The 27,757-nt window shown below is 39.7% G+C and overlaps 1 protein-coding gene across 2 annotated transcripts in view; it reads left to right on the top strand.

The window, feature by feature from the left end:
- Positions 1-27,757, top strand: part of LOC133952181 (seizure protein 6 homolog) — a 162,974-nt gene that overhangs the window by 125,072 nt on the left and 10,145 nt on the right. For both annotated transcript variants that reach the window (XM_062386517.1, XM_062386516.1), the window contains 8 exons: positions 1,075-1,260; positions 3,522-3,690; positions 8,831-8,997; positions 13,692-13,886; positions 15,019-15,157; positions 23,528-23,724; positions 25,684-25,878; positions 27,175-27,366. In XM_062386517.1, coding sequence (XP_062242501.1) covers positions 1,075-1,260; positions 3,522-3,690; positions 8,831-8,997; positions 13,692-13,886; positions 15,019-15,157; positions 23,528-23,724; positions 25,684-25,878; positions 27,175-27,366 — 1,440 coding nt within the window. The remainder of the gene's footprint in view (positions 1-1,074; positions 1,261-3,521; positions 3,691-8,830; positions 8,998-13,691; positions 13,887-15,018; positions 15,158-23,527; positions 23,725-25,683; positions 25,879-27,174; positions 27,367-27,757) is intronic.

The raw sequence follows: 27,757 nt of genomic DNA, 5'->3' as shown, positions 1-27,757 counted from the left end.
TTACGCTAACGACACCTTCAGACCCAAGGTCAAACCTTTTCATAACAAACGAAAGCTTTATAATAGTAATACTTAATAATACTTTTTGAGGTCTTACTGCTGCTACCCCTGGCTTAAGCTTCCATGTAAGCACACTGCAGGGATGGAGAGGTGCGTTCTCTCCATCTGTGTCTGTCCACGTATGAACATGGAAGGGCAGGGAGGCCCCAGAACAGAGCTATACCACCAAATGTAAATTATGCAGTGGCAAATAAAGTTTTCTTTCACTAAAGTGGTCCTAAAGTGTGGGGTGTGTGTAAGAGAAAATGATCTAATGTGAAAACTTGGAGAGGCACTAAGAGCAGCCTGCTCGTCTAATGAAAAAGAAATGACAAAGATTTAAATTAATTAGTGAATGAAAACACTTGGCTTGTTAAAAATGGAGAGTGAGAACAGCAGAGTGGAGAATAAGGCTTCACTCTGTTATTATAGTGATACAGTGCATTATACTGTCTATTATAGTACAGGTTTTATTCTGTTTCATTAGATTCCGGTCTGTTTCTTTGCATATTATGCGAGATGACCATTACTCAGTTCTCATTTAAAAGTCTTTGATTCCTCTCTTTTTTTAAAATTCAGAGGTGGAACAAACACTGATGATGGACAATGGCCCCGCTTCACAAAATGCAGCTTTTACCCTTTCATTTTTTCACAGAAGTGATTTGGGTGAATCATTTGAAAATTGCTTGAGTAATGTTCTCTGGCTGCAGAGGCCATCAAAATTTGGATTGGTAAATGTGCTTAATAGAGAAGGTTATGGTTTTGCCCATTTGTGGTGATTTAGAGCATTTCATTACTCGAGCTAATGTGGTTATTTTTATGGAGTTTGGCAGGAAGTTCTTTTGGTGTGACAGAAACAACAAGCTTTAACTAACTTCCCTGGTTCCTTTCGGCTTCTAAAAACCAGCATCTCCTCTTGCTGAAATATCTCTCTTCTTTGGGTGTGTCTCTCTTTTTGTCAATGTCTGTCTTCTGCTGTTAGTCTCGTTCCTCTCTGACTCTTTCATTGCTCTTTTCTCTCTGTGTCTCTTGCAGTCTTCGTGTTGAGCTGTGTCTTCCCCCAGCGGCCTCTTTACGGAGATGTATCAGTGAGCAGTCTCCATTCTGGAGGGGAGGCTTTCTTCTCCTGCCTGACTGGTTACCAGCTGCAAGGCACCAGTGTGCTGACCTGCCGCAATGCGAGCACCCCCTACTGGAGTGGCAAGGAACCACACTGCCTAGGTAAGGTCACCACAGCCTGGGGGAAAACGATCAGAGCTGACCCTTGATTTCCACAGTTATGAAAGACGAGAAACTAAACACCGAGACTATTTGAAATAATTTCAATTTTGCTCCACAGGTTATTGATTTTTTTTATCTCACTTGTCTGTCATTTTTCTACGATATCATTTTCACAGTCATAATTCTCCTTGTTTTATCGCTCTTCCGTTACTATTGAAAAGGACAATAAGAGAAAAACTACCTCTTAAAGTACTACTAGCGTTAGAGTGTATGTAACTCTAAATTTGAAAATATGAAACTATTTGTAATATAAATTTATATATTATATTAATTGTAATATTTCATATTTTTTAGATTGATTTCTTATTCCAATATGCATTATTTTAGAAATTACAATAGATGTAACAATAGCATAATAGTAGTATTATAAAAATTTGTAGTAAATATAATTCATAGTAGCTAATTTTGTATTGTATTATTTTAACTTGGTTAAGAAGATGATGATGTCAACTCTGGTGTTTATGTTTGATAAAAAATAAATAATAATAACTCATTGAGTTTAGTTGCTCTTATATATGGACCCTGACACTTAGCACTTGTGGTTCTGCTTTTTTGTAAATTGCTATGGATAAAAGCGTAAGCTAAATCATTTGTTATGTAATGTAATGTAAAGTAATGATACAAAAAAGTAAAAAAAAATATTATGAAGTGGAGACTTTAAAAAAATATATTAGTGATTGTTAACATTACGTACCATATTTGAGCATAGCACACTACTGTTGTGTCATTTTGTTGTTAGTAAGCCTGAGCATGGAGCCTTGGACATCTGTTTTTGTTCAGACCTGAAGGGCTTCTTCTGCTCATTTCAATATTGCATTTCTCATTTAAACTGTTTTCTGTGTTCCAGCCCCTCTATGCCAGCTTTCCGCACAATTCCCATCAATAGTATTTTATTTTGTTTTTTGTCTTTCTGTGTCTTTGTTTATTTTCTTTTTTTAGCAGCCAAGAGTTATCTATTGGACCTTCTAGTCCTTTTGCATGACAACCATAGAGATAGACAGACCTGGACTCCCACAGGACTGTGTGGATGATGAATGTTTTTTTTTTACTTTATCTGCTCTGATGGGGCTGGCTGATGAATAATAAGTGACAATTTTGCTCCTGACCACTCGGATCAACTCTGATTCGCAGCACAGGAAATAAGCCTCTGAGAGCCATTTCTAAGAGGGGGTTTGTGTGGCTGTGCATCTGTATCTTTGCCATCTTGATTGTGTATGTGCGTGTGTGTGTGTGTGTATTTGTTTGTGTGTATGTATTTGTGTGGGCGTCAGAGCATAAAGAAGGTGTATTGAGGTGTGATTACTGAAATCTGGGCAAGATGCCACTGGGTTTACTCTTCCTGCTCCGCTTTAATTAAGCTTTGTCTGCACGAGTAACCTTGACCTGATCAGCTGGGACAGACACAAACACGCACACACAAACACACACACGCACACCCACACACACACACACACACGCACACACAGACACACACCTTTCTATAGCTGCAAATAGATTTTCTGTATGTGTTAATAAATCCAATCCTATCTCTTTTATTTCTCACCTTGCTTATTGGTTTTCTCAATGAAAAGTAAACAGTTATTTTGTGTAGATTCATTTTCATTTTCATCTTTGTTCCTACTTTCATTGAGATTCACTGTCTAACAAATTATAGCACACACGCTGACTCACACATAAACTTGACAATCCTCTTATCCTGCTACATAGAATTCTACATTTCCACAGAAATTCCATCTGTATGACGAAAGTGTCAGAATCCATTTTATAAACACAAATACTCTCTCTCTTCACAATTTAGTTCTAATTTCTTTCATTTTGTCATTTTTGTTACTGTTGCAACACTTCCTGCACAAGCATTCTGTATTAAAGCCTCTCTGCAGCTGAAAGACTCCACTGTTCCCAGTAGGCCCTTCTTTGTGAAACAGGTGCAGGAAGTGCTGACAGAAAGTCAACAGCACTTGAGAGACAGCAGCATAAAAGTGAATGACAGGTGAATCTAAACAGAACAAGGAACAGCGTGGAGCAACCAAGTCACCTCCTCTTTGTCTAAACTGACTTAAGAGTTTCATCCAGGCAGATGAGGTGAACCTGTTATCAGCAGGTTAATAGGGGCACGATGGTCTCAGCACCAGCTTGTGAATATGTGTTTGACATTCAGTTTCGTTAAAATAGATGTTCTGCGTCTCCTCCTGCTCTCTCAGCTGCCTGTGGTGGTGTGATCACGAACGTCACAGTGGGTCGGATCATCTCTCCTGGTTTTCCCAGCAACTACAGCAACAACCTGACGTGCCACTGGCTGCTGGAGGCTCCAGAGGCCCAAAGACTTCACATTCACTTTGAGAAGGTGGCACTGGCCGAGGATGACGATCGGTAAGCAGGACGTTGAGTTTTTACACAAGGACGGTTTGGACATAATGAGCCAATTTGGCCTTGGTTGACATTGTCGCCCCATGTAAACATAAAACATGTGTAAGACTGTGCACCAAAATGTATTTGCTTTTATCAAACTTTTATCACAAAAGACCCTCAAAACATTTAAAAGATATAAAAGTACATCTTAAAAGACCATCAATGTGACATGAGATATGCAAAATATCTAGAAAAACATTGATGAAACGCGAGGATGTTGCAATCAAAGCCTAAATATACAGGATTAAAGTCAACAGAATTTGAAATGAAAATCTGCTCAAATGACACATCTCTAGTATTTGCAACAGAAAGTACATATTGTGTCCACATTGTGTTTCTATTTTCTAATAGGTGAATTATGTTTTTTATTTAAATAACCAATTAGGGGGGAGCTTCGGTTTAGCAGTCAATATGTGAACATGGTGGTTCTCGTCTACTACTTAGTAGAATCTCACTAGCAGTCTCGCTGACTGAACAAATTGAAATAAAGATTGATTTGAATAAAAGTCGCTGAAAGTTGAATTCTATAATAACAATGTAACAAATGGCAATGTGAAAAGGGTCTCTCGTTGTGCTGGACCAACAAGTGAATTATCACCTGAATCTAGAGCTCTTCAGATTTTCAGAGTGCTGGAGTTTCACCTCACTGTTTAGCTCTGAAAAACGCACTCCACACCTGCTCGGCGCCAAATGGCAGAGAGACCGTGAGAAACTAACGACTGAAAATAGTCGAGCATTTAGCAGCTGATGTTCCCTCCAGGAATTAATGGAGAGCAAAAAGAGAGCTGTAAGAGACCGAACTGTGCACTTTAGCTTTCTAGTTTGCTAAATACAACATGATGTGAATGATAATGTTGCTGTGAACCTATTAGACGTGTAAATTGTTTGGACAGAAGTTCGCCATACGGGAAAAGGTGATGATATATATATGATACCAGTCAGTTATAGCAGGTTTAAAGATTTACACACTGACAAATATAATAGAAGCTAAGAAAATGAACTCTTGAAAATTATCTGCAGTGAACGTTTTCTGTGTGGGGGGGGCATTTAATGACTACTGGCTGTGAGCTCATGGCAATGACTGCTGTGTCATTTTAGCAGCACGGGGCTGTCACTAGAGAGGACTGAGAAGAGATACCACAGGGGCGAAATTAGCTGAATAATCCAGTTTGTATACCAGCCCATAACTGCTCCTGCTACAAGTGTAGAGCTCAGATATGAGGAGACATCTGGGCAGCTCTGAGGAAACTGAAAAAGATCAGGAAGTTTTGTGAAGACAGAGAGCTGGCACGGGCTGTCTCCTTATGTCAGTGATTTCTTGTTAACCATCTGATGTTTTGGCTTCTCTTTACAATCTGCCTCAATGACTTTAGAAGTGAAAGTTTGATCAGATAAACATAACGGAAAAACACCATCATCCCTGATATTTTTGATGGAATTCTGGCTCCAAGAGTAAATGCACCAAGTTACTAATCATATTTTCCTCTAACTGAACTCTGGAGTAAGGGGAAACATTCCTTCCTTTTAGTTCTGCATCCGTTTGAGTTCGCAGCTTTTTCCACTCTGCCCAGTGGAGTAAAGTTGAAGTGGGCAGCTGTGGCTCAGGAGGAAGAGTGGGGTGTCCTCTAATCCTAGGTTCAATCCCCATGTGCTCCTGGTGCTCTATGGATACAGCTGTGTCTCATTTGTGAAGTCCTATGAGCCTCATTCACAATTTTAATGACATCCTCCAGCATTATCAGCGCTGCCTGGTTGACATGGTGAAAAGCGTCACTGAGAGCTATTTACTGCAGTCTATGAGTGTACCTCAGCTGTCAATGTATCTTCTCTGGTGATCACACAGACATGAGAAGGACCTGACATTAATCATGACCATGTTTATAGAGCTTTTCTAGTCTTGATGAGTAGTTTTACTTGATAAAACTGGAAAAAGTGGCATAGTGGGGTGGAGCTTAGGTGTAGAATACAATCAAACCTTAGAGACCTATGTCCTTAACAACAAAAGTTGTGCTGAAGCGGGATGTGACATCGATGAGTGCAACTTTTTAAATAGTTTGCAGAATAACTACAATTGTCAACAGTAAAGCCAAGCATGTCTGGAGTTTTTTGGAGACGTGTGTGTTTATGTCCGTGAGACCGACACTGTTAGGGCTGGATGTTATAATGTTAGACACAAAGGTTTAGATCAGGCTTGTCATGATGCATGACAAGTTGAAAGCTATAAACTGGATATGAATTAGCAGTCACACAATCTGCTCTGTGAAGACTCAGATTAGTCCACAAGTACTTCAAGTTTGACATAGATTCAAATCATGTTACAGAGCAGAAGCATCTTAACCAGTGGTGGAGACTGAAAAGTCATCTAAAACTTTTTTTTTTATTATTGGAATGGGGCCAGCGACAATGCCACATCTTACAAATCTGCACAGGTCAGTAAGAGTATGAGTTCAACTAGGTCGGCTACCTTGGCACGTGAGACGCAATAGGTGATAGTGCCCCCAGATAATAAAACATCTTGCCAACAGAAATTGTTGGATTGCTGTTTACCACATCCACGAGCAAGACCCATCTTTTCATACTGTGTTGTTTTGCTTGTTTAGTCTGTATCAGAGTTTGACAGACAGCTTTCACAGCACCCCGGGCTTTGTTAAGCATGCTCCTCTGTTTGTCATTGTGCAGTTTGTCGGTAATGAGGTAAAAACAGTAGCAAGTCGCAAGAGGGAAATCAGTAGCAAGAGCTGCCTCTGATCCAGATCAAGTATTTTTTGCGGAATCACAACCAATTTAGTTTCCTCACTAAACAACGGGGAAAACAAAACTGTTCACCCCTTCAGAGTATACAAAACAAAAAGGAAGAATATTTTGACATTCAGATCAGTTCAGTTACTGTTAATAGAAATGTAAATATAGATTTAAGATTGACACCAAGACTCTGTTGTGTTGTTTCACTGCTACCTGAGAAGAATAACTTAAGTCATCACAGGCAGAGCAGGGAGAGATCAATGCAGACCTCTGTGGGGAACCATGAAGGAACAGAGCAGTGGGTGGAGGCTGCTGCGGCTGCTGCTGCTGGCGGAGGGCTGTGACATGCAGAGGATGAACAGAGACTGCTTCAGGTGCAGATGGCAATCAAACATTAAGTATCAGCTAGGTCACAGATGTCTGCCATGTAGTTTAACATCAGCAGAATTCTGAGTGCATCTTTACAAGCCTGACACCTTCATAGGTTGTAAAAAATGATAATTTATTGGGTAGTTTAAGAATCAGTCCAGGTTTATCTATATGTGGGCAAGCTCTCCACATCTTATTTAAAATGAAATGGAAGGGAGATTCTAAACCAGGGATTGGGAGGCTTTGGCAAATAATTTGATATAATGTCCTTGAAGGGTCATATTAAATTATTGTACACATACATCACACTGCAAAAGCGATGGCTAGACCTGCCTCTCTTGATGTCAAGTGAGGCAGGGTAATGATGATGAAGATGATGATGATGATGATGATGATGATGATGATGATGATGATGATGATGATGATGATGATGATGATGATGATGATGATTATGATGATGATGATGATGATGATGATGCGCCTGTGGTAGCACCATGCCTGACTTGCAAAACTTTACAAATTGGATGGTATTTGTTATGTCTGTTATTTTCGTTGTAGACCAGAGAGCACTGAACACATATTGAGATGTCCTTCAATGATTTATCAGTGTCTTGTGCCATATCAGTTATCTATTCTGCAACCTTTCTTCAATGCAAACTGACACTTGAAACAATTTTTTCTCAGTAAGCAGTGACAAGGTTCCTTCACAAAAGCTCCTTCTGGAAGGTTTTGTTTTTAGCACTTTCTATATAGGCTACTGTCGAAAATGGTCGATGGATGGAGCACTGCAGGGAACCAATCATATTTTTGGAAATCTCTAAAGTTTTCATGATCAAATGTTTGGATCCACATTTTCTTTTAAATCATACATTTATGTTGATATTTTGTACAATTCAGTAGAGATTACACTTGGGTTTTCTTTTTTTTCCAACCACACACAACCCCTGCCATGACTCTTGTGTGCTTTTTGGATCATCTCTGTTCTAGAGAGCTAAGTGATGATGTGCTAGTTGACAATCAGCTTAAACAGACAGGGAAAGGCTGTATTTAAACATTAACTCCTCTCTGACAACTGCACATCATACATCTCTTTAGTTTTAGTTTTTTTTTAACTTCAGGAAGTCCCATAATGCATATTTCCCCCATTCAGAGAATTTAAATAACTGTCCCAAATTACCTAAAGCATGCTGTCCCACATTATCAACCATGTTTGATACAGTGGGACGCCTAAACAATTTTTTTTTTTTTTTTTATAAAAACACATTTTAAACAACTCAATGCATATTGTGTTTATTAAATACATCACAAACATATATTTAATAACAATTAGGAAAATTGACTTATTTATAAAAAAATGTATATCCTTAACATTAAGTAGTAGTAATAGTTACAGTCAACAAGATTTTGTTAAAAATGGAAATATACAGACAGGAATTCAGGTGTTCAGTGTTTAGTTTTCTCTTAAAAGTTTGATTTTAAGTAGTTATTTGATGCAACGAAACCAAGGTGACAGCTGAAATAGATTTCTGATTGTTTAAATGTTTTGGGGGCTCCACTCCTGATCACTGCTTCACAGACTCAAGCTTAAAATGTTTTCAAAAGTGCAAGGTCACGGGGCTTGGCTTCATTTTTTTATTTTTTGCAGTTTGCCTGCAATGGGCAAATACCTGTCCCTACCTTGACTCTGATTGAGTCAGCGTTATAGAAAAACCGCAGAGTTAGCCAATCAGAGGGAGAGTAAGGACAGGTCTTCATCCACTTTAAGTTGGAAAGAAACACCAAATAAATACAGGAAACCAGTGGAACATTAATGAATATGTTTCAGTGATTGGATTGGAGTAGTAAACAGGTGAGCAGGTGGACCTGGGATGAGGAGGTGCGGTGGGCGGGTGGAGTATGACAGGAGACAGAGACAGAATGGTCAACAAAGGGCTGAGACAGAAATCCCAGGATGATCCCTGTTCATGATTCTTTGCTCCTTTTCTTCTAGGGTGCTGATCAAGAACGGTAACAGCATAGATGCAGCTGCCCTGTATGATTCCTTTGAGGTGGAGTATCTGCCTAATGAAGGTTTACTCAGCTCGTCCAGACATCTATTCATTGAGCTGACTACAGACGCTACAGGCACATCTACTGGCATCGCCATCCGATACCAAGGTAAGCTTTAGTACTATGTGGAGCCACAGCATGTATAAAGTGAGAGAGGGCTCGTGCTTTATGTCACAAATCATAAAAACATGGAGAAGACAGCAGAACATCTGAAATAATTCTCTGCTAAACACAAAAAGGGAGTTCATAGAAAAGATGTCAGCTAATTTCCTAAGGCCAAGAACAGTTTAGCATAAGTCAGAAACTTTGGCCTGATGAAGATTGTCAGTGAATTAGCTGTTAAACAGCATAATGAACAAAGACCTTCAAAAGAATGTAGTGTAAAAGCTAACTGCGGTGAGTGGATGGAGCTGCTGACTGTTGAATGGAGGTCAGGAGTTCCAATGATGATGAAATCCATTTAATCAAGGCCAATACAGCCACTAAAAGTGCTGCACTGCAGCAGTGAAAGGTGCCTTTCAAACGGCCAAAAGAAAAATCCGTTTGAGAGAGGAATATGAAGAGCTGAGCTGAAGAAGACTGTGGTGTTTTATCAGAGGTGTCTCTATGGGGAGCTACATGTAGTATTGAAGGGAGACTTTATGTAGGAGTGAAAGTACAGCTCATCTCTCTCGGCTCATTCAGTGATTCCAGCTGCCTCACTGTCTTGATTTAATTATAAATAATCTAATCTAATATGCTAAATCAATTCAGATTCTGACATTTGTCTCATAATTATATGGTTCGGAAAGTTAATTATAACATCTTCTAATTGTATTACATTGGTATGATGTGTCATATGCAGGTTAATGAAGTGGGTAAAGTTATTCATTATCTCCTCCAGCAAAGTAATATAGAATCAAAGCAAGGATGGGAAGAATATAGATTGTATCACAAATTCAAACAATAAATTCAAGGGTCTTTTCCTCTAACAATCTGATAAATATTCTAAAATATAGTATAGATGTTTTATAAACCAGTGTAAAATTTCCTCATTACAATTTTGGTAAGGGTCAAATGTCGCAATTATAGATATTCACTTGCTTATAACCTTACGGCTCTCTTTGCCTCCATACAATAATCTCAGTTGAAAGGTCGGTTTAGACTACTTACTTTCTGCAGAGCTGTCAACAATATTTAACTTCAGTGTCAAACCCATTCACCCTCCCTAACCCTTAATTTCCCACACTGCTGTAAACTCCACAGAACACTATATGTCCGCCCTCCTATCTCCCTTTATTTATAGTTTGACATTACAGATCACCATGAAGTTTGTAAACTATTCCACTGCCCGCCAGCATAATGCAGTCAAACATATCACATCCTGATATTACCAGAAACCCAGAGTTAAGGATGTTTATGGAAGTATATCGGTATCTAAGTCTTGTAAGTATATATTGTTCAACATAGTGTCAAATGGCCCTGCCAACATGCTTATGGGTCATATGATTCCACTGTGAAATACAGACAAGGCCATGGTTTAAAGGACGTTTCCTATGACACCTGCTGAAACTTTGTGACATTGTATCTTGTAAACTTGGGTTTGCCATTAAGACTGATGCCTAAAGAATCTTATCCATTTAGTAAACAATGAAGCTAACTAAGAGTAGATCCATTGCAGTAATGCTATTTAAGTAAATGGGAAAACATCCTATGTAGAGGAGGAGATCTTGGACCCAGTCAAAGGTAAAAATGGCAAATTTGGAGTACCACTTTTGAAAGGACAGTTTGAGGTGTTTTTCAACCTACAGAAATGTAAAGTACATCTTTACGTTGTAACGTCAACTGATATGAGCAGTTTTCTTCCATTGATCCATGAAGTACAAACGCCCTAAACATACTAAAAGTCAGCTTGTGGGTTGTAGGAATTTCCTCTGCATTGATTTCAATCATGCTCCAACTGGTGGCTTCATATTTCTCAGAGAAAGAAAAATGAAGAAACACCCAAATAAAGGCCAAGGGATTATTTAATTTATAAGACATAAAAGTGCACAAGTATGAATGCACACAACTAGACGGTAGGCGCTATATTGATCGAAACGTAAACCGAACTTTAGAAGGGCAATCAGTACAGGAGAGACTGTTCATTATAATCAGATAGTAATTCTAATTTCATTATCACTTGTGTTAACAAACTGCAAATATTTCCACAAAATGAACATTGGGGTGGTGGTGTACGTCCGACTTTCCGAGTAAAACAATCTGACTTGAGGATAGTGTAGCGGAGATAAAGAAGAGAATGTTAATGTGAACGAGGCCGTTTGGCTTAGTATAAGAAGAGAGCCAACAAAAAGTGTGAATACAGGGTTTTCACTACCTACCTCTTGATCCACAGGAAAACCTGCAGGGCACATTTTCACACTGAAAAACGTGTAGATGTCTTCATATGACCATAATATCTTTCTATGTCAATCCAAATACATATATATATGTACAACAAAAATGCAACATTAACAAAGAGCTCAGATGAGTGCAAGTGCATATGCTATTTAAGAAATGTGGGAGCTGTAACTGATAATGACATCTGCATCAGTCTTAAATTGGCAAAGACACTTCCCTTACATGTGACAGAGGTTTGTCTGGCTCTAGGCTGGTTGTAAGAATAAGAGTCTACAGCCATGCTGACAGCTCTGTGAGGCTGCACTTTAAGTTTAATCTGTTCAGCTATTTGCTAATTAGTTTTAAAATGTACAACTGGGGCTGGTGGGAATAAAGTTAAGGGGGTTTTTAGTCATAAACCAAAGTATTGGAGAAAAGGATTTTTGACCTGATGATAGCACTGAGAGTTTTTAGAATTCACTCCTAAGGAGCACATTCAAACAATCAATCCAATAGTTGTGGAGATATTTCAATAAGAATGAAAATGTCAAACTTATATGGCATTAGCAGAAAAGACACCAAAGTCAGTAGAATAGATTGTCTGTGAAACATGAAGGTCTGAAGCAAATATCAAGGTAATCCATCCAGGATTGACAAGATGTGTTAATGTGCACCACAAATGTCAATGTCACGGTGCAGAAAAGGCAGGGGTGCACCAGTCAGCAGGATTCATTTCCTCAGGACCAGGAATGTCTGCACAAAAATGTATTGCAAGTCAAACAAAAGTTGTTCAGATATTTCATTTTGAACCAAGTTGTGGATCAACAGACCGAAACTGACAGCCCCAAAACGATGCCACTGGCAGTTTAAAATCCTAATTTGGTCCAGGGGGAGCTATCCTGGATGAAGCTAAGGATGAAAGAGCAACAACCATGTCTCAGTGTGATAAAGTGAGACAGATGTCATGCAACACAACACTCTATAAACCTTTATATCTCCCACTTGCATCTTAATCGCGTCTTAACTTGAAAAAAGAGAGGAAAATAACAAATTTCGCCAGAACATAAGCCCCATTATGAAATCCTTTCATCAGAAGGGTTTTATTTTCATTACTGCTTTCATTTCTAGTAGTAATTTTGGCAATAAACATTATAGGTTCATTTAAATGCTTCCTTGGCTGTGGAAAGGTACCTCTCTTTATTACCTTTTCTCTCATATCTGTTAGTTTTGTTGTAATGGAGCTTGTGAATAAAAGAGCCATGGGATTTTCAGGAGCGCAATATGAACTTGCCCATTCCATAATACTATGCATTTAAAATCCATATGATGTATTTTACATTGAGTTTCCATCAACATTGTCAGGTTGAGATATCACATAGCTTCTCTTATCTTTTGTCCTCACATTTGTCTGAGCACTGGCAATCAGATAAGAGCCTTGTCTCCAGTCCGCGAGGACCACTTGGAAATACAATCAGAGTAATCTGATTAGACCTCCAATTCACTGCTACCAATGGGATTAGGTCCAAAGGGAGCAACCGTGCATATTTCCACTGGATCTCATTAAGGCCATTAACAGGACGTAACTCTGTTTAGCTTTTCTCCAGCAGATTTGATAGTCCCTACTTTTTTCCTGACAAGCCATTCTAAATGTGGTAAACCGATAACATCAATCATGAGCATTTAGCCTTTTCTAACTGAAACTGCATCTTTTCCATTTAATTCCACAACAATTCGGAAATGTAGCTAGGACACATTGGGGGATTATGTTCTTCTACTAAAACTATGGTATATCTGAAATTGGCAGTTAAACGGTACAGTAAATAATTCACAATACTCAGTACTTGAAGCCATAGCTTTATTTATGTCACTATTAACATTAATCACACTTTCACCGCTGGTACAACTGGTACATCTTCAGCAGAGGATTTAAGTTATGCTATATTAATTGCCGCTCTGTGAGTGCAGCGCCTCTAGGTATAAGTAGTGGGGTTGGGGGAAATGCAAGTTGCATGGCAGGCAAAGTACATTGTACCAATAGTCACCATTTTAATACAGTGTGGTCACATGGTAACATTAGCTTTGAAAAGAGAGAAGAGCTGGGGCTTGTGAATCACACATGTATTAGCCTATGGTTCAACCTCTGGGAACCATTCATGTCAAAACCAGGCTTTGGACAGTCTTAACACCTGTATCTGTACCCAAGTTAATTTCAATCCATCCCAAAAATCTTGTATATTTTTGTTTGGACCATTGCTACAACAATAACTAAATTTATTTTACAATTATCTCAAACATGTATCATCCATATTCATTGCTGTATGTTTGACAACTGTCGCACTAACTCAAATTAACTCACCTGATAGATGCAGCTTTTTCTTTTGCTAATTGGTAAAATGTCATTCTTTTCCACCACTGAAAAAGTATTGTACACCTTGTCTCCACAGCCTTTGCAGCAGGCCACTGCTACGAGCCCTTCATGAAGTATGGTAACCTGACCAGTAGTGACAACAGTTGGGCAGTGGGAGCTGTGGTGGAGTTTGCCTGTGACCCTGGCTATACTCTGGAGCAAGGCTCTGTCACCATTGAATGCATGGACCCCAACAATCCCCAATGGAATGAGACTGAGCCCGCCTGCAGAGGTCTGTATATCCGTGACTTCAGCATACATCCTTTTGTAATCACTCTCTTTACACCTTGATCTTTTATTTGGGCATTTTTATCATACTTCACTGAAAAGCAGGACTCAGGGCTGTTGGGGCTGCAAGTCCAGGTCAGGCATAACTTTACTTAAGCTGCTTTCAGACATGCGTTGAACTCTGGATATCCTTCTCATTTGCTCAGAGGGAGGTGCATGTGTGAATGCTTATGTACACGTGAGAGCCCCCGGATTATCTGCAGACTTTTACAGAATGGCCCCACTGGTATACAGTCCACAGAAAGTCAGGAGAATCCGATGTGAGGGCACAGCAGGGGATTCCGCACTTGAATCATAGCGAGCGAGTGTGTGTGTTGGGGGGGGGGGGGGGGGGGGTTGATGATGCTTCTAACACGATAGAAAACAATGAAAAGAAAGCAAATATCTCCTGGGAAAAAAGTGGTGACACACACGAAGAAGAGAATGACAAAAGACGTCTAGAGAGTTTGTGGTGATAAAACTGACACTGGTGTCTGTGCACTGTCAAGAAACTCACTTGATCTCCACAGCAGATTACTTCTGTTACATAGTTACTTCCTGCCAATGCTGGCTAGACCACCCATTGCCTGAATAATGCGGAGGTTTTGTTGCTGTTGTGAACGCGTCTGTGCAGAGAACCTCCTGCTGCGTTGTGCATGTGTGAATAGCAAATTGCGAGTTAAGTCTGGTCCCAATTCTCCGGACTTTATCTTACAATGGGTGTTTGTGTCTGTAAATTACACAGGTATCTTTAGTCATAGATCAGACTGCAGTTTACTGGCAACAATCCATACGAAATACAAAAAAAGACTTGTCCTTTTCACAAAACCTGTTCATAACTAAGAGATGACACGACTACACTATTTGTTACAGATTCCATTCTGAGCTAAAGTAACAAAAGAAATGGCTGTCCATGGTACCTCAGTCTTTAATGGTATGAAGCACTGTCTAGACGAAATTAACAATCTATACCTTAGGGTTCTAAAAAGTGACATTGTGGCAATACAACAATTGCAATCCAATGTTGACCCATTTCAAACTGTATTTTATAATGGCAAGATTCATGGCTGCTTGTCTAAAACCTTTGTGTCTTCCAGCTGTGTGTAGTGGCGAAATCACAGATTCAGCTGGAGTGGTGCTCTCTCCTAACTGGCCCGAAGCCTACGATAAAGGCCAGGACTGTATCTGGGGAATCCATGTCGAGGAGGACAAGAGGATCATGCTGGACATTCAAGTGTATGTATCCACCTTCTACATATGCAGTTTGATCTGCCTCGTTTGATATGCAGAGAACCACATCACTGCAGTCCCTCTCCTTGGCCTCTTTGAATCTAATCAAAACAAAACCCACTTCACCTCATGGGATGATGCATACACCAGTTCCTGGCTTCAAACAGAGCCATGGATGCAGTTTGAAGATTAAAAAGAGCTACCTCACCATGACTGGTTAAACACATTAAAAAAACAACCCGCGTTGCTAATGAAAGGGTGCTCGGCTTGTGAATACGATGCGTAAGTGCCACACAGACAAAGGTTAATTAGGTGCAGCCGAGAAAACTAATTATATCAGGGATTTTTTGTGTGGGAGTTCTTCCCCTACTCCCCTAATGGCTGCTGTGTGGAGTGGAGGGTGCGCTTGTACAGCTGGGGAGTGTGTGTTTCCTGTGATCTCAGTGCCAAGGTGAGGACACCGAACAGCACACCGCGCCATGTCAGAGCCCGATAAGTCAGTCAGCCATTGAAAATCATTTGCAATTTGCAAGCAAATTAAGAAGGACTCATTTGCATAGGTTCCGTCTTAAACTGGGTTTCTCTCCCTCTCTCTCTCTCTCTCTCTCTCTCTCTCCCTTTCCCTCTCCTTCTCTGAACACCACCTGTGCTCCTGTTGTATGTTCAGAAGCACTGATTAATGGCTGCCTCTTGGTTTTTGAAAGGAAAACTTGTCAGCATATGTAATTGCTGTTTTTCATTTAGCAGAGCAGGTGATTTTAGTGGAGGTGAAGTAACCCTGTGAAAACATTTGGACAATAAAATAAACCTAAAAAATGTGTGACTATAGAACCAAAATCAAAGACAAGACATTTATCAAAAAAGCTGAACAGGGTATACATTTCAGGATCCTCTGCTTTCAGAACTGGAAGGACTGTTGCAATCAATCATTCAAGTTTCATTTGTATAGCCCATATTCACAAATCACAGTTTGTCTCATGGGACTTAACGAGGCTCAACATCCTCTGTCCTTAACTCTCAGCAAGAGTGAGGAAAAGACTGTCAAAAACCCTATTAACAGGGGAAAGATCATGGAAACCTCAAAGAGAGCCACATGTGAGGGACCTTCTCCCAAGCTAGACAGACATGCAATAAACATCTTGAATAGCACAGCACAAAATGACAATATTTACAACAGCACTGAAAAGACAAGGTCTAACATAAATGGAGAGGTGTTCCAATGTTTAAAATATTTAAAGTCACAGAAATAAAGGGGGCTACAAAATGTTATCACGGCTTCCAAACTGGATATCAGTGTATATATCAGTATTATGTTAACTGATCTGCTCCTCAGCATTACTCTTGAACTTGCTGTCTGGGCCTCGTTCCTGCAGGTTAAGCCTCTGAAAATCATTCAGTGAGGCACGTCTTGCAGGAGATCATACCAGTTCACCAAAGTTATATAATATGTGAATTAAACAGAGGGAACTCTTCATATTACAAGTCATTGCATCATCTAAATGATTTTGAATCTTTTGTTTTGAAATGAATAGTTGCATAATGTTGCATTAACACGTTCTGCAAACCTGCCATGTAAAGGTAGTGTAAGGTAAATGAGTAAAAGCTATGACTGTCTCTCCTTCATAGTATCATAAACTTTTCTATTCCTTTAAACCATTTCACCAGATAGATCATCGGTAGTGGACAATTCTAGGTCATCTCTTGGAGCATCACAACTTAGCTGTGATTTCTTAATTTCTTATATTAATTACTAAAACGATGCTCAATCGTTGTTGTGAGAAAAAGCTAAATGCAGCCAATCGTTGAACGGCTAGCAAAGAACACATTCACAAATTTGTCGATATTTGCGACAGAAGACTTTTCAGTCAACATTCTGTAAATTTTTGGATATTTTTATCACCTGGGGTTATCTGTCCAACAAGATTACTTTTACGATACCTCCTCTTTCAGCTGTTTAATATACAACTAGATGCAAGTGTGTTATAACTGTGGGTCTCTCATGTTGTAATACCTGATGTCATTGTGTGTTTGGAATAGCTTCTTGTCAGTGTTTGGAGAGCTGAGTTTGGTTCAGACAGCCAACACAGTCTGCAGTTTGTTTATATTAATAAACACAGTGAATTGATTTATTGTAGTTACAATTTAAAGTTAGCTATACCTCCCTGAAGTCAAAGACTGATTGGCAGCTGCTGCAGTGGCACAAAGCAATGGGGTGCTCAGTCTCTCCGATCCTCTTTGCTTTTGAGATCATACTGAATGGCTCCAGTAAGATTACAGTCCAGACAAGGATTGACACCCCTGTGATGAAAAATGAATGATGTGTCAAGGCATCCTCCAAATACCCAGATACACATCCTGATTTCTGAAAAGGGTTTAAGGGCTACTCACACTGGGCTGTGAATATTAATATTGGCTGATAATGTTGCTGAATATTTTGCCTTTAGTTTGTTAATCAAAAATAGTTACATCACATTTAGAGTCAATGGAAACCTAGGATACGTGTATTGGCTTTGAAGATGGTAAGACTGATCCTAGAGCTGCAAGATTCATGAAGGCCCAAACAGGAAATCAGTAAACCATTCCATCAGCAGACTGATAAATCAAGAGCTTGTTGGCAGTCGGGGAGGACTGGCATTGGGAAATCTGTGAGGAAAACTGGTGTCCCAAGCAACCAAAAAGCAAGCACGGCCAGATGGTAGACAACCACCTACCCTGTAGAAATCCATTCTTACACAAAATAAGAACTTCCCTACACTGAGGAATATCGTAGTCAAGGGTTCAACGCATTAGAAGACCTTGAATGAATTGGGCAAGAAGGGAGAGATGGTACCTTCTGGCTGATGCTTTAAAGAAAGAAGATTGCAAGAGATGACAGTGAGATGTCTCTGCTAACGCCCCCCCACAAGGAGGTTTTCTGGGACGACAGGAGCAAAACAGTGAGGGGTAGCTCCTGGCTGATCATCAGAGATGCATCAAGCAGCAATGCACACCTAACTGTTTATCTATCCAGGGGTTTCCTTTTTTATTGAGTTGTTGGAAAGCACAATAGGTAACTTCATCAGACGTGTAAATGTAGGTTTGGTTCAGATGCTTTTTAGAAAGAAGTTAAAACACTGGGCGTCGCCTGGCTTGGGCATCCGGGGCTGTAGCCCCAGATGTTTTTTCTTTTGCCAAGAATCATTTCCAGTCGGCACTTTCGCAACTGAACATCAACCAGCGGTGAATGCACCTGGTCACACTGGCTGAGTTTTGTGAGAGCTTGGTTCTCTCTTACAACATTTCCCTCTGAAATGTATCAGATTAGAAGTATGAAGTAGCATAAAATAGAAATACTAGAGTACAATTACTTGTGAAATAAAAATTCGGATTTGTGACATTGTGTAGTGTAAACTTTCAAGCCTGCAGAAGTGGAATTATCATCTAATGCAGTGCCTGGATAAACTGGAGGTTTTTCTCTTCACTAGGGAACAAGTTGTTTATTTTATTAATATGTTTATGAATACATAACAGGCAAATAGGGGCCAAAAATTTAAATTGGATAAACTCAGCGCTCTTGGCTCAACCATCGTGTCCGCACCACTTTAATTATGAATTAAAAATTAAAATCCTAGCCCAATAGAGGTAAGGTCATTACAAAAATAAAATGCAAAAGTAGGGGTATTGTGGTATTGTTGTATGTGATAAACATGGCAGCCTTCAGGGGTTGGTTGTATTTCCCTGTGTGTAGGACCATCTGTGAACACAAGGATTGAAAAGTCTGCAACTGCAACTAAACTTGAGGTGTCAGCACACTGTGGTCCAGTTTCCCAGAGAGTGCTCATGGGAGTGTAGCAAAACAGAAGTTTCCATGGAGAGAATCTTCTAATCTAGAACAAGGCCTCCTCCCTGTCTGCACATATGCCTCTGTCTGAGCATTTATATGAAGCTTATCAGTAGCAGCTGTTCTCCCTGAGCTCGGCGTTAGACAGTGTACTGAGATATATGAGGCTTTTAACAAGGTCCCTGGGAATTAGTTCCTCCTACTTCTCACAGACACCTGTGCACACTTGGATGTATTCAAATCTCCTGCTCCATCTGTGTAATGGCATGAGGGACATTATCACTGGGGTGTATCGAAAGACTTTTATAGATGGCCTTCAAATCAGAGAGGAGAGGGTGAAAGGTGTGATTAAAATGAATGTAATCCCTGTCTCTACCACAGGTTATAGACTTCCCATTGCTTTCCAGAAATTACAGTAACTGTTAACTTTATAATTGGGCTGTATTGTTAAAGAGACAATCTGCCCCACACACAGTTAAATGATATGTCAGTGGTTTGTGTTGTGTCATTTTTTAAACTGACTCGTGATGATTCTATATTGACCTCAATTTAATTCACTTTTATTCAGTCTTATTTGTATGTCACCAAATCACAACATTTATTATGTCAGTGCACATTCCTTATGGTTGTAGGGTTGAGACCTTACAATATTACAGAGAAACCCAACAGTTCCTACAAGCACCTCGCGACTTTGGGATGAAAAGTCTCTTAACGATAATGATGTCCTACATTTCCCAGGGTTCTAATCCTTAGTTTTACGTAAATTGAACTGAAAAGCAAATGTGATAGCAAGTGCAAGCAGTAGGGCAGCCCCTATTAGATTCCAGTATGAACTGGTTACACCCCTAAATTCACACACACGTGACAAGATGTCAAACACAGCACATTGTTGTACAGAAGTTAACATGGCCACCATTGAAGTCAGTAATTGAATTTACATGTGGACTGCAGTGGATGCTGGTGATTTTATGAATAGATGGTAACAAGGATGAGGAGAAAGAGAGCCACACCTTTAATTATGACTTTTTTTGTGGAGCAAGGGCTGTCCCTTCTATATATCGTTCTTTGTGTGTGTGTGAGTGAATATGTGGGTGTATGACTAAATAAATTAATAAACTCTTCATTTCCATATTGCTGATGTTGATGTTAGGATGACAACCCCAGCTTCGCAGGTCTTATCAGAAAGATTTGATGAAGATGTATTTCAAACTTGAAAACACCGATGACATTGCTGAGCAATGATAGAGTAAAGTTACATTTCATCTAAACAGCTTGTGAAGTGAAGAGGTTGAAGTGATGGGATTTTACCAACATTTCCAGGGGAACAGTCAGACAATCAGAGAAGCAGCCAAAAATATTACAAACAAGTTTCTTCTTATATGTCTGACATTTGTGAGATGGAAATTCTAGGTGATGAGGTGTATAGTTGAGAATGTGTTGGCAGCTGGTCCTGGTGGCCAGGCCAAACTCAGCCCCTGTTTTTACAAATTGAACTAAATCAGATTAGTGTCAGGGAATCGAGGCTGCGATTGATTTTTCTCTGCAGATGCGCTGCAGAGCCGCATAAGGCCTTGTTTAGCTTAATCACAACAAATTTGACACCAGCCAAAAATATTTCTCAATCTGTCCCACTCTCTGAGCAGGGGAAATTTCATCCGCTAGTGATCAGACATCAAACACTCATTTTGCCATGCTTATGAAGCCCGGTTACAGGCTTTAAAAAGCTTTATCACAGTGAGTTTAAGAGTTGGATTAAATTATTATATTGTGTTTAAGCTGTTTGGATGTTTTCCAATTACTACTTGTGTTTACACAGTTTTGATTTTCAGAAACTATATGCATTTAATAATCAACAATGCACTGAAATTCTGAGCTGGGAATATTTTTCGTCTCAAAGTTGGAAAGTTATTTTGGATGTAGAGAAATAAACACAACTCGCACATTAAATAAAATAAATAAGAAAAATTATGCATCTTTGACTTACCTACAGTGAGAGTGGAAATTTGGGTGACCGTAGGGTTGATTTTGAATTTGCTAGAAATGACACAAATGACTTTATTTTAGAATTATACACACATTTATATTTAAAAACTCTGTGGCCACAGAAAAAAAAGTGAAATTGAAATTAACTTTGAATCACTGGATTTTAAGAGAGAGAGAGAGGAGCAGTTCCAACAATGGAAGGCCTATAAAGTAAACATAAATGATTAAAAAATAAAATAAAAGAATGTTACAGCACAGAAGGCATGAAAACGAATAATATAAAAAAATTCTCAATGACAAAACAAGTATTGGCTTTTGTAACCATGGCCACAGAGGGCTTTCCCCGTAACTGATTTTATTTACCTTAATGTTCATGTAGGCTGAAGGACTCCACACCCGATGGGACCACCTGAGACAACTCCGTGGTCCCACTTGTCATGACTGATTTCTGCAGTAAAAGTAGTTGATTAAATGCATGTATTCCCAATGCAGGACTGCATGTGTGTCAGAACTTTGAGCAGAAATTAGGACCGGTTCTCTTCCCTGGGAGTAGTAAAATAAATAAATAAATCCTGCTCCTGGTTTACATTTGGGTCAAGTTATATTCAGATCAGAGGGTTATAGTTACCATTTGAGATTGAGTTTGTTCATTGTCCTTAAGTTTGTGTGTGCGTGGGTGTGTGTGTGTGGGTGTGTGTGTGTGTGTGTGTGTGTGTGTGTGTGTATGGATGTGCCCACAGCTGACAGAAGATAAATGGTTCTTCTTGGGAAAAGACAAACACTCCCCACTACATCTCTCATCTGCTCCCGTCCTCACTCACTCCTGTAATTTCTTCCAGTTGTTTGGTCAAATAAATAAATAAGTGCATCAAAAATAAACATTTCATCTTGTCAGAATACGCAATGTGTCGATTTGCTCCACGCCTCTTGAACCTTTGATTCTCCAGCATCCCCATAGTGATTAATAGCTCAATCTCCGCCTGGCTAATGAGTTTTATCAGGAGCCGCTGGTGATTAATTAGCAACAGCAAAGAGCATCTCACTGCTTTATTCTGGCTTAGCCATTTCTTCCTTGCTCCGAATCTGTACTCTACAAAGAGATAGCTCATCCCCAGGTGACATTTTATACAGAGTTACAGCTCCACAGGCTATGCAGCACAAATACATGGCATTCAGACAATTTAACTGCAACAGTGATTGCAGTTACTCAGCATTATGTTGAGTCTTTCATCATTCACAGAGGCATATCTCTATGCTCATTACATTCAGGATGACTGTTGTGCTCTTTGCCAGCCTGAGTCACCTGCACAGTAGCATACATGTTCATATTCGTGACGGTCCTGTTAAGGAAAGAGCCCATTGGTCGCCTGAACAGCAGCTTACAATGAACAATATCTAAGTGTCATCATCAGGTGACCTCTAGTGGCTGTAACAACTATGACCATAGAAGAGGAGGTGAGGTAGTTTAGTATAAAAAGGGCATAAGGACGACATTGGGCTGGATTGATGGGTGAAGATACAGGAGACCACTGTTCCTTTCTATTTGAGTTTGAACATCAATAGTGTTGTGTTGTTTGGACCATAGTGGCCTATAAACACACATTTTTGGTGGACTGGCCAAGTGTTCACTACTGATGTAACTACAATAAGTATGGAGATCCAATTCAAAATCAGAATCAAAGAAATTGCAGCTTTTCAAGGGGGCAAGTTGGTGAGTCAGATGAGTGGATATAGGAGGCAACAATGAAGACGGACTATGAAAAATCTTTTGAAAAATGTGTAGAGGGTGTAGTATCTGCATCAACACCTATAGGAAATCAGTGTGATTCACCATATGGCCTTTACTGTTGAGCATTGTGCAATGGCTTTGGTTATGGATGAATTATTAAATACAGTAGTTCCACTCATAACTGGTGGAAACGTGGACTGGTTCATTAGGTTGCACTAAGGTTCCAAGAATCCTGAACATAACCAGTTATGGGTTCAAGGGCCAGAGATAATTTGGTGGAAGAGGGGTTTTCATTTAACTTTTGGTTGAAATGGTGTTTTATGATGGTTTGATAATATCCTGTTTCCATGGGTGAGTAAAATATTATCATGCCCTCTCTCGTAATTGACATAAAATCATAAACTTCAGGATGGCAAACTGTAATTTGACTTGTTTATCTGTAAGATGACATGAACAATAAGATGCAATCATGTCAATCGTCACATTAATACCCTGACATGTTCCTCTGAAGAGTGGGAACCACATTGCCTCTCATGAATGATGAAGTAGTCTCTCTTGGTTTGACCTCTTTGTGCAATTACTTTCAAAAACTGCAAGAACACGTTAGGGTCCCATTAACATTATGTTCTGTCAAACACATGTCATGAGCAATAGAGTTATGTATGCATGTGCAGGTTATGTTTGCACATGGTGTGTAATCTGTGGTTTGGGACCATGTCACTCTTCAATGGTCCAACAGTCAGGCGAGAGTAGAGTGTGAAGTGCATGTGTATCCATCTGTTTCTACACATCGAAAAACCTATAATCAGGAAGATGATTCTAAAGAATGATTCTCTTCGTTCAGGTTGAACATCGGGAAGAATGACCTGCTGACCTTTTATGATGGAGACGATCTTACAGCCAAGGTGTTGGGTCAGTATGGAGGATCGAAGTCTCACTTTAAGCTCTACACCTCCACTGCGGACGTCACTATCCAGTTCCAGTCGGACCCTGCCACAAATGTCTATGGCTACGGCAATGGATTCGTTGTGCACTTCTTTGGTAAGCCATGGCGCCGGTGCTCGGCGCTAACTCCAGCACACAGAGATGAGCTCAACAGAGAGCTTTGACAACACTGTAGTCACCATCGGCCAATGTTGTTAAAAGTCTATCATTTAAAAAACACATTCCACAGTCAAATGTCAATAATAATTTAGTGTTTCTCATAATTGTAATATTCCCAGTCAGTATCCCTTATCACTTATGCCTCATTACCTATCAGCTGTCTCTGTATATTATCAAATTATTCAGAGGAATCATCTTTAATGTTTTAAATGTATTTAAGTTTATAAATCAAAGTAATATAAAAATGGAAATAACAGTGCACATGGAGTTTCAGACCTTTGGCCTAAATGCATCCATAAATCAAACATTTAAAATTTTAAAGTTATCTCAGGGCACTTCCCTTCAAAAAGGGGGGGGGGGGGGAATATAGCCAATTCCCTTATTTAGCCTCACTGTATCTATACTAACTGGGGGTATGCTTTACACGAGAAGTGTTGTGAATTAATTTTAAAGTCTGCACCGTCTACTTTCCTTAGCATACTGTTATCAGTGTGTAGCTTCTTAGGATTATAACAAAACACTGTTTATACCACCGTTTGTTTTTTTCTGGTCTTAATTAAACCCAGAGGTAAGACAAAAGATGGAGGTCCATATTTTCACAAAACTCAGATATATTTTTTACTGTATTTCACAGTGAAATTAATGATAATATGCAAAGAAAACATGAAAACATGTCTTATTTTCAGTATTTACTCAAATTGATTAACATCTGGTACTAGCTGTGTATGTTGCAATACGGAATTAGCTATATAAAACATCAGAGAACTAAAGACACGTTGATATATAAAATAAGTAGCCCAAGATCAGAGAGTCATTCAGTTAAAAGGAAAGTTATGCAAAACAAAGTCATTTATTTCTGCTGGTATTGGACCAAAAATAAACAATAAGAATAAGTTCCGTGTATTGGCAGGGTCCATCCTCAGTGCAGTAGTTTGCACACAATGTCAGATTAGACATAATGAATTCAGAGGAAAAGAAAGGCTTCAGAAAAGATCAATAGCTCAAGCCATAACAAGAGATAAATGTAAACAGAAGACAACAGCATGGGCTGGTGTTGGAGAATTTTTGCTTGTTCAGTGTCCAAGTGCAATTACTTTGGTGTATTTGTCCAAATTACACTTGTAAACAGAGAACCCAAATCTATAGCTGTGTGCCAGGGAGCAGAGCAAAGCCAACAAGCCCTGAGGGGTTAGAATTATCTGGCTGTGATTTGGGGAAAGAATCCAAAGAGTTCAGATTCTAATAATGTACCAAAAGTCTACACTCTCTCAATCAAAACGTGACGATAGAATATGTTGTCCGACATGAATCAACAATGTGACAAGCACGCTGTCAGTGTGGACGCAAACTGTATGTATTCATCCTCTGCATCCTCATCCTCCTCAGTTCCCTTCGCATCCCCTGCTCCCTCAGGAACCTCAACATCCTAAGCTCTCTTTGCATCCTCAGCCATTCATCATCACTGCCACTAGCATCATCCTTACTTGACTCAGATAGTATTTGCTTCTCTATCATGTTGGCCTTTCAATCACACTGTGCTCTTGAGCTCAACATAATATTAAAATCTGCAAATTAGATTCTTATTACATAAACTAATTGATTTAGAGCCAAAAATGTTAAGTATTTTCAAGAACAAACGACAAAGTAATGAATTATATAACTAGTATGAGTGGGAAGCTCCGAGTATTGCAGCATTAGAGAAGTCTAGCCGGCTGGTTAGAGTGCATGAGAGAAAAGTGGTGTGGGCAGACAGAAACTGACATTAGTATATCTTAGTCCTGCTAGCTGGACCGAAACTCAGCATCAGCCCTTAAAAGTTCATACAACTCCAATTTACCGTATATTCCTAACAATTTCTCATGCTCATCTTTCCCTCTCTGCCCCCACAAACTGCAGAGGTAGCTCGTAATGACACCTGCCCCGAGCTTCCAGAGATCTCGAATGGATGGAAGAGTGCATCCCACCCTGAGCTGGTTCAGGGCACTGTGGTGACCTACCAGTGTTACCCAGGTTATCAGGTGGTGGGTGCCGAGCTGCTCATGTGCCAGTGGGACCTCACCTGGAGCGGTGACTTACCAAGCTGTGAAAGAGGTGAGTACACACAGCTACTGCCCTATCTACTTGAGCGGAAAAATATGTTGAAAACAAGCTTAACATCAAAGTGTCACTGCCTCCCTTTTAGCACCAACAAGGGAATTTACATGAAATATAGAAATTGTGATATTGGTATCGATGGTATTAATTTGGTTTATTGTATTGGCAGATCAATGAAAATTTAAAATAAAAAAAAACGTCAAACAGAGAGACGAATCAATACCTTGACTGACCTTACAGATAACAAAGTGTAAACTTAGTGTCATCTCAGTCAACCAAGTAGCGCAATTCAGGTTTGAAAAGTATCCAACCTATTTTCTGACAGTCACTTAATCTGTAAACAGACTCTAAAAAAACACAACCTGAAAGTTCTCATTTTCTAAAATATTGATATAGCCAGACCCCTGACCTCTGTATGACTTCTGTTCCTTATGTACATGATAATATGATCACTCCTCTGCTGTTTTACTCTGTCACTGTTTCGAGATCCCCCATGACCCTTGAAAGACCAGCAGGTGCCTGTCTCGGAGGAACCTGGGAAAATGTGGTGGGAACAAAGACAGACAAGGTCCCCCCTTGAACCACTGTTCCTTAAAAAATACATACAGACATGACATGTACAGCTCTACAGTTTCAAGATTCCCTAAAACCACCATTTCCGTTGATTTGACCCACAGTGGTGGCTCTGAAGATGTTTCACACAGCACCCCAAATTAATTCCTTCCCTCTCCGCCGCGCATTACCAGTTCCGTACCATATGTCCATGAAAGGCTGTCACTCTTTGTAACATGTAAGGGTTCACATCTTATTGGATAGTAAAACCTAAAGCCTGCATACCTAAATCACGTTATATCCTTATATTGTATCCCTGTGTATAATCATCACAATTAACCACTAGTCAAAGACCTGACCTTGGGTATTGCTAGGAGAGAAGGTACGTGTGAAGACAGGCTCTATTCTCCTAGTGGTGCTGAACAAATGTAATGTTTGAGGATGGTTGAAAATTCCTTCACAGGACTCAGCATACTGCACCAAAACGATGCACTCACACCAAAAATCTACAACCAAAACCGCATTGATGTGTTGTGTCCTCATTACATACGTCAATTTTGACAGTCGACTGAGTGAGCCTTATCTTTCTAACCAATCAGAGTCAACAATGGAAGCTCACAGCTGTCAATCAATGTGTGAAAGCGCTTCTGGTCGAGTGTGAAGTTTAGAGTTTGATGGAGACCAAGAGGACAGAAAAGTTGTTGATGGTACCCAACCTTCTTTCTTTTGATGTCCATCCAGTGGTGTCTTGTGCTGACCCTGGAACGGTGGATCACAGCAGGCGGGTGCTGTCGGGTCCCCATTTCACTGTGGGTTCAACCATCCAGTACATCTGCAACAAGGGTCTCACTCTGTCTGGAAACAGCCTGCTCACCTGCTTCAACCGAGGCTCCTCAGGCCCCAAGTGGAACCAGAAGCTGCCCAGATGCCTGCGTATGTACCAGAGTGTTTGTCACACAAGAAACTGTTAAAATCTTGAGATACAAAAATTATATTTCATTTACTTGAGTTAATATAATGTGCACTGATGATTAACAGAGGTTTGAGACAAGGACACATTTGTTTTTTTCAAACAGAATGGATGTGCTTATTGAGTGGCGAAGTGAGAGTTGATCACAGTTGGTCACTCGGTATAAATCTGGAAACACATTTTAATTCTTATTGCATTTGTGTAACCTCACTGATACAAACAAGCACAGTCGTTGAAATATTTTCTGAACATCATTATTGTGTTAGATCTGATTCATGACCCTTATTTGAAACCAAAGATTGAACATTGACTTTCTAATGACTTGTCCTTTATCATCTATTGGAAACATCAAAA

Source organism: Platichthys flesus, chromosome 4 (genome assembly GCF_949316205.1).
Source record: "Platichthys flesus chromosome 4, fPlaFle2.1, whole genome shotgun sequence".
NCBI lineage: Eukaryota > Metazoa > Chordata > Actinopteri > Pleuronectiformes > Pleuronectidae > Platichthys > Platichthys flesus.
Note: the sequence above shows the minus strand (reverse complement) of the source record. Positions and strands in the feature narration are given on the sequence as shown.